The sequence below is a fragment of the Carettochelys insculpta genome, chromosome 34 (assembly GCF_033958435.1).
Source record: "Carettochelys insculpta isolate YL-2023 chromosome 34, ASM3395843v1, whole genome shotgun sequence".
NCBI classification, from domain to species: domain Eukaryota; kingdom Metazoa; phylum Chordata; order Testudines; family Carettochelyidae; genus Carettochelys; species Carettochelys insculpta.
The window spans coordinates 489,528-499,462 of record NC_134170.1 but is presented as its reverse complement, the minus strand read 5'-3'; the positions used below and the strand labels follow the sequence as shown (position 1 = coordinate 499,462).

Sequence of the window (9,935 nt, the reverse complement as noted above, 5' to 3'; positions counted from 1 at the left end):
CCACCTCTTGGGTGACTCTCTCTCCCTCTCAACCGCCTCTTTGTGCCCACCAACCCCACACCACCGTCTCTCTTCCCCCGCTCATCTGCATCTGCGTATCCGGCCAGGTGGGGGAAGAGGTCCCAAGGGTCCTATCTTTTTTTTGGGGGGGGCCAGGAACGGGCAAGTTGTCCTCTTCACACCTTTATTAGCAAAATATATACAAACCAGCAGCTCCACCACCCATGATGACTGTACCGTCTGGTACACACAGGGCCAAGCTCAGGCCCCCACCCTCTGAGGATGACTCACACACCACTTCCCTGCTTGGGGCACACCCTGTTAATCACACCTGGACGCCCACGCCCAGACCCACCTTCAACACAAGCAAGGCACAACCAGCCACAGGACACCAGGGTCAACTCCTGGCTCGGGGGGGCAGAGTTGAGGCTGGTGGGTAGAGCAGGGGCTGGGAGCCAGGACTCCTGGGTTCTCTTCCCCCAGTGCTGGGAGGGCAGTGGGGGCTGGTGGGTAGAGCAGGGGTGGGAGCCAGGACTCCTGGGTTCTCTCCCCAGTGCTGGGAGGGCAGTGAGGGCCGCTCATTAGCGCAGGGGGCCAGGAGCCAGGACTCCTGGGTTCTCTCCCCGGCGCTGGGAGGGCAGTGGGGGCTGGTGGGTAGAGCAGGGGGCCGGGAGCCAGGACTCCTGGGTTCTCTCCCCCTGGTTCTCAGAGGGCAGTGGGGGCTGGTGGTCAGAGCAGGGGGTGGGAGCCAGGACTCCTGGGTTCTCCCTGGCGCTGGGAGGGCAGTGGGGGCTGGTGGTTAGAGCAGGGGCTGGGAGCCAGGACTCCTGGGTTCTCTCCCCGGCGCTGGGAGGGCAGTGGGGGCTGGTGGTTAGAGCAGGGGCTGGGAGCCAGGACTCCTGGGTTCTCTCCCCGGCGCTGGGAGGGCAGTGGGGGCTGGTGGTTAGAGCAGGGGCTGGGAGCCAGGACTCCTGGGTTCTCTCCCTGGCGCTGGGAGGGCAGTGGGGGCTGGTGGTCAGAGCAGGGGGGCCAGCTGAAGGTGGGGATCCCCATCAGTCTCCGGCCCCTGCTGGGCCGGGCTCCCTTCAGGCCCGCAGCCGGTGGCTCAGGACGTAGCGCGAGGCCATGGCGAGGTTCCACCGATGCTTCTCCAGGATCCGCCGACACTCCTCTCGGGAGTGCGGGCTCATGTGGAAGAGCTGGTCAACCTGCCAGGGACAGGGCAGCTCAGAGCCCGGCTCCCCCCGGCCTCGGGCAGGCCTGGCCGGCTCAGGGGCAGGGAATGGGGCAGGGGCAATTCCCACCTTCAGGGCCTCAACAGCTCTGTGGGTGTCCCAGCCGTGCAGCCGCAGAGCCTCACGACACTCGTCCACCGTCACACCATGGACCTGCGCCTCCACCTGCGGCAAGAAGAGCAGATGAGCGGCAGAGACCCTGTGTGGGGCACCGGCCTCCCAGCCACCCACAGCTGGCCTCGGGGACAGGCACTGTTCCAGGACTCCTGGGTTCTCTCCCCGGCGCTGGGAGGGCAGTGGGGGCTGGTGGTTAGAGCAGGGGGCCGGGAGCCAGGACTCCTGGGTTCTCTCCCTGGCGCTGGGAGGGCAGTGGGGGCTGGTGGTTAGAGCAGGGGGTGGGAGCCAGGACTCCTGGGTTCTCTCCCCGGCACTGGGAGGGCAGTGGGGGCTGGTGGTTAGAGCAGGGGCCGGGAGCCAGGACTCCTGGGTTCTCTCCCCAGGCTGTTGGTCCCTCAATCACTCACCTCTTTGATTTTTCTCTCGACATCAGTGGCACCTTTCTGCCCCCCAGGTGGGGGCCCCGGAAACCCCACTGCCATTCGAGGTGCCCCCCCAGGCACCTTCATCCCGGCTGCATCCCTCCTCTCCCTGGCTCCAGGCGGCTGTGGGGGAGCGTCTATCCGCAGGGGCTGGTTGCCCCGGGGGGCTGGCCGTGACTTCAGGGGAGTGTCCAGGGGTCGCAGCCCAGCTTCCCCGGCCTGGCAGGACGGGGGGTGGCCAAAGGGAGGAAGCAGGAAGCCGAGATCGTCACCCGGACGCCTGGGTTTCGGCCGAAGGATGCTGAAATCCGACACCGACTCCAGGCTCTTTGAGAGTCCTGGGGAGTAGAGAAGGGAAACTGAGGCAGAGCCGGACTCCTGGGTTCTCTCCCCGGCACTGGGAGGGCAGTGGGGGCTGGTGGTTAGAGCAGGAGCTGGGAGCCCGGACTCCTGGGTTCTCTCCCCGGCACTGGGAGGGCAGTGGGGGCTGGTGGTTAGAGCAGGGGGTGGGAGCCAGGACTCCTGGGTTCTCACCCCGGCACTGGGAGGGCAGTGGGGGCTGGTGGTTAGAGCAGGGGGTGGGAGCCAGGACTCCTGGGTTCTCACCCCGGCGCTGGGAGGGCAGTGGGGGCTGGTGGTTAGAGCAGGGGCCGGGAGCCAGGACTCCTGGGTTCTCTCCCCAGGGCTGGGAGGGTAGTGGGGGCTTGTGGTCAGAGCAGGGGTGGGAGCCAGGACTCCTGGGTTCTCTCCCCAGTGCTGGGAGGGCAGTGGGGGCTGGTGGTTAGAGCAGGGGGTGGGAGCCAGGACTCCTGGGTTCTCTCCCCAGTGCTGGGAGGGCAGTGGGGGCTTGTGGTCAGAGCAGGGGGCTGGGAGCCAGGACTCCTGGGTTCTCTCCCCGGCGCTGGGAGGGCAGCAGAGGCCAGGAGTGGTGGGTCAGAGCAGCGGGCCCGGACACCTGGGTCCTCTCGCATCCCCCTCACCCCCCCGCACACTCACGTGTGAGCCGGACCAGCTGCTGTCCCCCCGACTTCAGCGCGACGGGCTCTTTGGAGTCCTTGGGCTTCGCTTTCCGGCTGGGGGAGGCACCGGGGGGTTAATTCCCACGTGGCCCCTGGAGCGGGAACCCCCTTGGTGGTCCCCTCCCTGGTTCTCCACCCTCTGTTCCAGCCTCCTCCCAACAGAGTCGAGCCACGCCCCCTCCCCTTCAGCCACGCCCCCTTGCCCTCGGCCACGCCCCCTCCTGAACACATCCCTCCTTCAGCCAGGCACCCTCGGCCAGAAAGGCCACGCCCCTTGTGCCATCAGCCACGCCCCTCGCTCAGAGACACGCCCCCTCCACGACAGCCACGCCCCCTGGCCCCCAGCCCCGCCCCCTCCTGAACACATCCCTCCTTCAGCCACTTGCCTGTCCCCTCAGCCAGAAAGGCCACACCCCTCCCGATAGCCCGGGACCAAACCACGCCCCATTATCACTAACCACGCCCCCTCCTGCTAAGCCACGCCCCCGCCTCCCTGTCACACTCACTCCTCCGTGCTCTCAGGGGTTCCCCAGCTGCGGCCTGGCTCGGGGTCCCCGTGCCCCACGTGCTGGAAGCTGCTGCGGAGGGGGAGGCTGATCCGGGGTACCCCGGCAGGGGACGGCTCCGGCCCACTCACGACGGCCGCTGGGAAGGGGCCGATCCGCAGGGTGCGCTGGTTCTGACCCCGCCAGGTGGGGGACTCGGGGCTGCAGAGGAGGGGGTGGTGAGAACCCAGGAGTCCTGGCTCCCGGCCCCCTGCTCTAACCACCAGCCCCCACTGCCCTCCCAGCGCCGGGGAGAGAACCCAGGAGTCCTGGCTCCCTCCCCCTGCTCTAACCACCAGCCCCCACTGCCCTCCCAGCGCCGGGGAGAGAACCCAGGAGTCCTGGCTCCCTCCCCCTGCTCTAACCACCAGCCCCCACTGCCCTCCCAGCGCCGGGCAGGGAACCCAGGCGTCCGGGCTCACCTGCCCTCGATGACAGTGACGAGGTCGTTGGCTTCCATGCGCAGCCAGCCCGGGTCGCTGAAGTCCTGGGTCGCCCGCACCTCCTGGGGACGGAGCTGGGACCGCAGGGGGCGGGTTACTCCCAGTCCTAGAGTGGGGCAGAAACGCCAGGGGGCAGGGGCTGGCGGGGGCCCAGCAGGGGGCACGGGGGGGCCAGGAGCGGTCAGGGGCCCAGCAGGGGGCGCTGGGGGGCAGGGGCTGGTGGGGGACCCAGCAGGGGGCGCTGGAGGGCCAGGGGCTGGCGGGGGTGAAGCAGGGGGCGCTGGGGGGCCAGGGGCTGGCGGGGGCCCAGCAGGGGGGTGCCGGGGGGGGTCTCACCTCATGCAGGAAGCCAATGATGTCCTGGAAGTGGGGTCTCTCCTCGGGGCGCTGGGCCCAGCACCTCAGCTGCAGCGTGTAAAGGCCCCGGGGACAATCCTCAGGGCGCGGCAGCCGGTCCCCCTCCCGCTCCACCTTCTGCATGATCTGGGGGTGCAGCCGGAGTCAGGTACCCACAGCCGGGGCAGTGGGGGCTGGTGGTCAGAGCAGGGGGTGGGAGCCAGGACTCCTGGGTTCTCTCCCTGGCGCAGGGGGGGCAGTGGGGGCTGGTGGTTAGAGCAGGGGCCGGGAGCCAGGACTCCTGGGTTCTCTCCCCGGCGCTGGGAGGGCAGTGGGGGCTGGTGGTTAGAGCAGGGGGTGGGAGCCAGGACTCCTGGGTTCTCTCCCCGGCGCTGGGAGGGCAGTGGGGGCTGGTGGTTAGAGCAGGGGGTGGGAGCCAGGACTCCTGGGTTCTCTCCCCGGCGCTGGGAGGGCAGTGGGGGCTGGTGGTTAGAGCAGGGCTGGGAGCCAGGACTCCTGGGTTCTCTCCCCGGCGCTGGGGGGGCAGTGGGGGCTGGTGGTCAGAGCAGGGGGTGGGAGCCAGGACTCCTGGGTTCTCTCCCCGGCGCAGGGAGGGGCAGTGGGGGCTGGTGGTTAGAGCGGGGGGGGGGGATGGATCTCACCTGTCGCCCCGAGAGCCCCATCCAGGGCTCCTCGCAGTAGGTGAACATCTCCCAGAGGGTCACCCCGAACATCCAGACATCAGAGGCGTGGGAGAAAACCCCCGAGCGTAAACTCTCTGGGGCGCACCTGGGGGGCAGGGCAGGTCACATAGACAGAACCTCCTCCTGCTTTCTTGCCCCACGGCACCAGCCCCGCTGCTGGGCCCTGTCCTGTGACACCCCCTCCTGGGCCCCACCCGGCTCCCTGCCCCACAGCGCCCCCTGCCCCATGGCACCTGACCCACGGCTGGGCCCTGCCCTGTGGAGGGTCATTCCTGGCCCTCTCCCTGCCCCACAGCTTCCCCTACTGTGCCCCCACCCCGGCTCCCAGCCCCCTGCTGGGCCCCCGCCCGGCTCCCTGCCCCACGGCGCCCCCTGCTGGGCCCCCGCTCCGCTTGCTGCTCCCATGCCCTGCTCTCTGCCCCACAGTACCCCCTGCCTGGCCCCACTCCCTGCCCCACAGCGCCCCCTGCTGGGCCCCCGCCCGGCTCCCTGCCCCACAGCGCCCCCTGCTGGGCCCCCGCCCTGGCTCCCAGCCCCCTGTTGGGCCCCCGCCCGGCTCCCTGCCCCACAGCGCCCCCTGCTGGGCCCCCGCCCGGCTCCCTGCCCCCTCCTGGGCCCCCGCCCCACTCCCAGCCCCACGGCGCCCCCCAGCTGCTCACCAGGCGAAGGGGATCTTGCGATGGCTGGACATGACGTACCGCTCCCCCCGGCCGGGCAGCGCCCGCACCAGGCCGAAGTCGCCGATCTTGGCGTGCTCGGCGGAGGCCAGAAGGACGTTGCGAGCCGCCAGGTCGCGGTGGATGAAGAGTTTGGCCTCCAGGTAGGCCATGCCCTGAGCCACCTGCAGGGCGTAGAGCCACAACCGCTGCAGCGGGTACGGGGGGCGCAGGTGGTCGTAGAGAGAGCCCAGGGGGGCCAGCTCCGTCACCTGCCGGGGAGAGAACCCAGGAGTCCGGGGGCGGGGTGTCAGCCCCTGCTCTAACCACCAGCCCCCACTGCCGTCCCAGTGCCAGGGAGAGAACCCAGGAGTCCTGGCTCCCGGCCCCTGCTCTAACCACCAGCCCCCACTGCCCTCCCAGCGCCGGGGAGAGAACCCAGGAGTCCTGGCTCCCGGCCCCCTGCTCTAACCACCAGCCCCCACTGCCCTCCCAGTGCCGGGGAGAGAACCCAGGAGTCCTGGCTCCCACCCCCTGCTCTGACCACCAGCCCCCACTGCCCTCCCAGTGCCGGGGAGAGAACCCAGGAGTCCTGGCTCCCACCCCCTGCTCTAACCACCAGCCCCCACTGCCCTCCCAGTGCCGGGGAGAGAATCCAGGAGTCCTGGCTCCCACCCCCTGCTCTAACCACCAGCCCCCACTGCCCTCCCAGCGCCGGGGAGAGAACCCAGGAGTCCTGGCTCCCACCCCTGCTCTAACCACCAGCCCCCACTGCCCTCCCAGCACTGGGGAGAGAACCCATGAGCCCTGGCTCCCGGCCCCTACTCTAACCACCAGCCCCCACTGCCCTCCCAGCACTGGGGAGAGAACCCATGAGCCCTGGCTCCCACCCCCTGCTCTACCCACCAGCCCCCACTGCCCTCCCAGCACTGGGGAGAGAACCCAGGAGTCCTGGCTCCCACCCCCTGCTCTACCCACCAGCCCCCACTGCCCTCCAGGGCCAGAGAGAGAACCCAGGAGTCCTGGCTCCCACCCCCTGCTCTGACCACCAGCCCCCACTGCCCTCCAGTGCCGGGGAGAGAACCCAGGAGTCCTGGCTCCCACCCCTGCTCTACCCACCAGCCCCCACTGCCCTCCCAGCGCTGGGGAGGGAACCCAGGCATCCGGGCCCACGTACCATCTTGAGGGGCTGGCTCAGCACCACCCCGTAGAGCCGCAGGAGGTGGGGGTGCTCCAGGCGGCTCATGGCGTTCACCTCGTTGAGGAAATCCAGCAGCGCGGCCGGGTCGGCACAGACGTCCGAACGGAGGGTTTTCACCGCCACCGTGATCTGGGGGGAGCCGCAGAGGCGTGAGATGTGGGGAGATGGGGGAGCCAAGTGAGAAGGGGCCAGGTTGGGCCACCTGCCCCACCCCACTGCCCTCCCAGCGCCAGGGAGAGAACCCAGGAGTCCTGGCTCCCACCCCTGCTCTAACCACCAGCCCCCACTGCCCTCCCAGCGCCGGGGAGAGAACCCAGGAGTCCTGGCTCCCTCCCTGCTCTAACCACCAGCCCCCACTGCCCTCCCAGCGCCGGGGAGAGAACCCAGGAGTCCTGGCTCCCACCCCCTGCTCTAACCACCAGCCCCCACTGCCCTCCCAGCACCAGGGAGAGAACCCAGGAGTCCTGGCTCCCGGCCCCAACCACCAGCCCCCACCCACAGTTCCCAGCCTGGCTGCCCTGTGGGGCCCCGAGGGGCCTTGCAGCCCCCTCCCCAGGAACTCACCGTGCCCCCACCGGGGGGGCTCCACTCGCCCCGGTGCACCACCCCGAAGCAGCCGTCCCCCAGCCGCTCCCGGAGCCGCAGGTCCCACTCGGTGATCAGGCACTTCAGCGAGCTGGTTGGGTCGGGGCGGGAGCAGGGGGTCTCCCCGGACTCCTGGGTCCGCGCACCAGACTCCTGAGTCCGCCCGCCCCCAAGCATCTGAGAGAGAGAATTATATGTACAGGCCTGGCCCCCCTCCCGCTCTAACCACCAGCCCCCACTGCCCTCCCAGTGCCGGGGAGAGAACCCAGGAGTCCTGGCTCCCACCCCCTGCTCTAACCACCAGCCCCCACTGCCCTCCCAGAGCCAGGGAGAGAACCCAGGAGTCCTGGCTCCCACCCCCTGCTCTAACCACCAGCCCCCACTGCCCTCCCAGCGCCGGGGAGAGAACCCAGGAGTCCTGGCTCCCGGCCCCCTGCTCTGACCACCAGCCCCCACTACCCTCCCAGCGCCGGGGAGAGAACCCAGGAGTCCTGGCTCCCAGCCCCTGCTCTACCCACCAGCCCCCACTGCCCTTCTAGTGCCGGGGAGAAAACCCAGGAGTCCTGGTCCCCCCCGCTGTAACCACCAGCCCCCACTGCCCTCCCAGAGCCGGGGAGAGAACCCAGGAGTCCTGGCCCCCAACAGGCAGACTAGGGTTCAGTGTGATGGGGGGGTTGGGTGACCCCAAACCTTGTACACCCAGGACATGGGGCGCGACCCCTGGTGCTTCCGGCGCTTGATGGCATCTTCCAGCCGCCGCTGACCTAAATCGGGGTGAGTGGGTGAGAATCGGGGACCCCACTTGCCAGCCTCTGCCCCACAGTGCCCCTCACTCCCACCCCACAGCTCCTGACCCCCAGACGCCCTCAATCCCACCCCACTGCTCCTGCCCCCCAGTGCCCCTCACTCCCACCCACAGCTCCTGCCCCCAGCCCCCCAGTGCCCCTCACTCCCACCCCACAGCCCCTGCCCCCCAATGCCCGTCCCTCTGGCCCCACACCCACCGGGGCGGCCCAGGCCGATGCTGTCCAGGTCCGAGGGCCGCACGAAGTCGAAGTGGGCCAGGCGGGTGACGTGCAGCTGGTCCCGGATCTTGGGGTAGAAATGCTCCAGCTGGATTTCGGCCAGCAGCTCTCGCAGCCAATCGGTGCCCTCCTCCGGCGCCATGGGGCAGCTGCCCTAGGAGCAGGGCCGGGTGAGGCGGAGCCCTGGGCCGCCCCACGGGACACGGGTCCCAGCTGGGGGAGCCCTGGCACACCGGGGAATTCAGAGCCGCGATGGGAGCCTATTGGGGAAACTGAGGCACGGCTCCGCCCCCCCCCCCCCACCCCCACAAGTTCTCCCCGCGGGCGGCCTCGCTTGCCGCCACCCCGCCCGCCGCCCCACCCGCGCCCCAGGGGAGTCACACTCCCACCCCACCCAGGCCACACACACCCCAGCGCCTGCGGGCCACAGCGGATTACAGCTGGCTGGGCTGGGAGCCAGGACACCTGGGTTCCCTCCCTGGTGCTGGGGGTTAGAGGTGGGGGCTGGGAGCCAGGACTCCCGGGTTCTGTCCCCAGCAGTGGGGGCTGGGGGTCAGAACAGGGGGTCGGGAGCCAGGACTCCTGGGTTTTCTCCCCGGCGCTGGGAGGGCAGTGGGGGCTGGTGGTTAGAGCAGGGGGCGGGAGCCAGGACTCCTGGGTTCTCTCCCCGGCGCTGGGAGGGCAGTGGGGGCTGGTGGGTAGAGCAGGGGGTGGGAGCCAGGACTCCTGGGTTTTCTCCCCGGCGCTGGGAGGGCAGTGGGGGCTGGTGGGTAGAGCAGGGGGGTGGGAGCCAGGACTCCTGGGTTCTCTCCCCGGTGCTGGGAGGGCAGTGGGGGCTGGTGGGTAGAGCAGGGGGGTGGGAGCCAGGACTCCTGGGTTCTCTCCCCGGCGCTGGGAGGGCAGTGGGGGCTGGTGGGTAGAGCAGGGGGGTGGGAGCCAGGACTCTTGGGTTCTCTCCCCAGCAGTAGGGGCAGGCGGTCAGAAGCCAGGACTCCTGGGTTCTCTCCCCAGCAGTGGGAGGACAGTGGGGGCTGCTGGTTAGAGCAGGGGGCCAGTGGGTAGAGCAGGGGGCCGGGAGCCATGGCCGAGACGCAAAGAGTAACACGGAAGGGAAGAAACAGGGCGGGGAGGACAAGGAGGAGGAAGGAGGGAGGGACGGACATGGGGGGGGGGTTTGGATGGGGGGGAATGAGTCCTGGTGCCCCCCCACTTCCCCCCTGCTGGGGCTCACCTGGGAAGGGGGAGGGGAGGGGAATCCCCCCCGCTTCGGGTGTCTCTCTCCGCGCGTCTCTCCCCAGGTGGAGTCCGAGGTAGTTCGCCCCTCCCCCCGCCGGCCGCTCCGCCCCATCCCACTACTGCCACCAATAGCGCTGGGCCTCCACCTTCCCTCCCCCCGGAACACCTGGCCAGGTAGGCCCCGCCCCCTGGGTGGGACGTCAGCTGCAGGTTGCCTGGGGGAGGGGGGCACTGCCCGGGCTTGTGTGTGTGTTTGTGCCGGCGTGTGTTACACATGGTGCTGACTACAGCTCATAATGTGTGTGCGAGGCCAGGCCCCTCGGACCCGTGTGGAGACTGTGGGGCTCTCCCGGGTGTGTCACCCTGATACATGACAACACGGAACATCACCTGTCCTGACACGCTCCCGAT

General features: G+C 69.7%; 1 protein-coding gene across 3 annotated transcripts; it reads right to left on the bottom strand.

Annotated features, from left to right (window-relative positions):
- Nucleotides 1-14: 14 nt before the first annotated feature.
- Nucleotides 15-9,601, bottom strand: TNK1 (tyrosine kinase non receptor 1). 3 transcript variants are annotated; one of them, XM_074982879.1, is made up of 14 exons: nt 9,520-9,601; nt 8,268-8,437; nt 7,954-8,027; nt 7,243-7,440; nt 6,655-6,807; nt 5,481-5,749; nt 4,780-4,906; nt 4,118-4,264; nt 3,761-3,855; nt 3,300-3,500; nt 2,771-2,847; nt 1,760-2,112; nt 1,305-1,400; nt 16-1,208 (listed from the first exon to the last, which is right to left on the bottom strand). In XM_074982879.1, exons 2-14 carry the CDS (start codon nt 8,428-8,430, stop codon nt 1,086-1,088), a joined length of 2,076 nt encoding a protein of 691 aa, XP_074838980.1. In that variant the 5' UTR covers nt 8,431-8,437; nt 9,520-9,601; the 3' UTR covers nt 16-1,085. The 3 variants fall into 3 exon arrangements, with proteins under 3 accessions (XP_074838981.1, XP_074838980.1, XP_074838979.1); XM_074982878.1 differs by having other exon boundaries at nt 8,268-8,442; nt 9,520-9,591; XM_074982880.1 differs by lacking the exon at nt 9,520-9,601 and having other exon boundaries at nt 15-1,199; nt 8,268-8,563.
- Nucleotides 9,602-9,935: the final 334 nt, after the last annotated feature.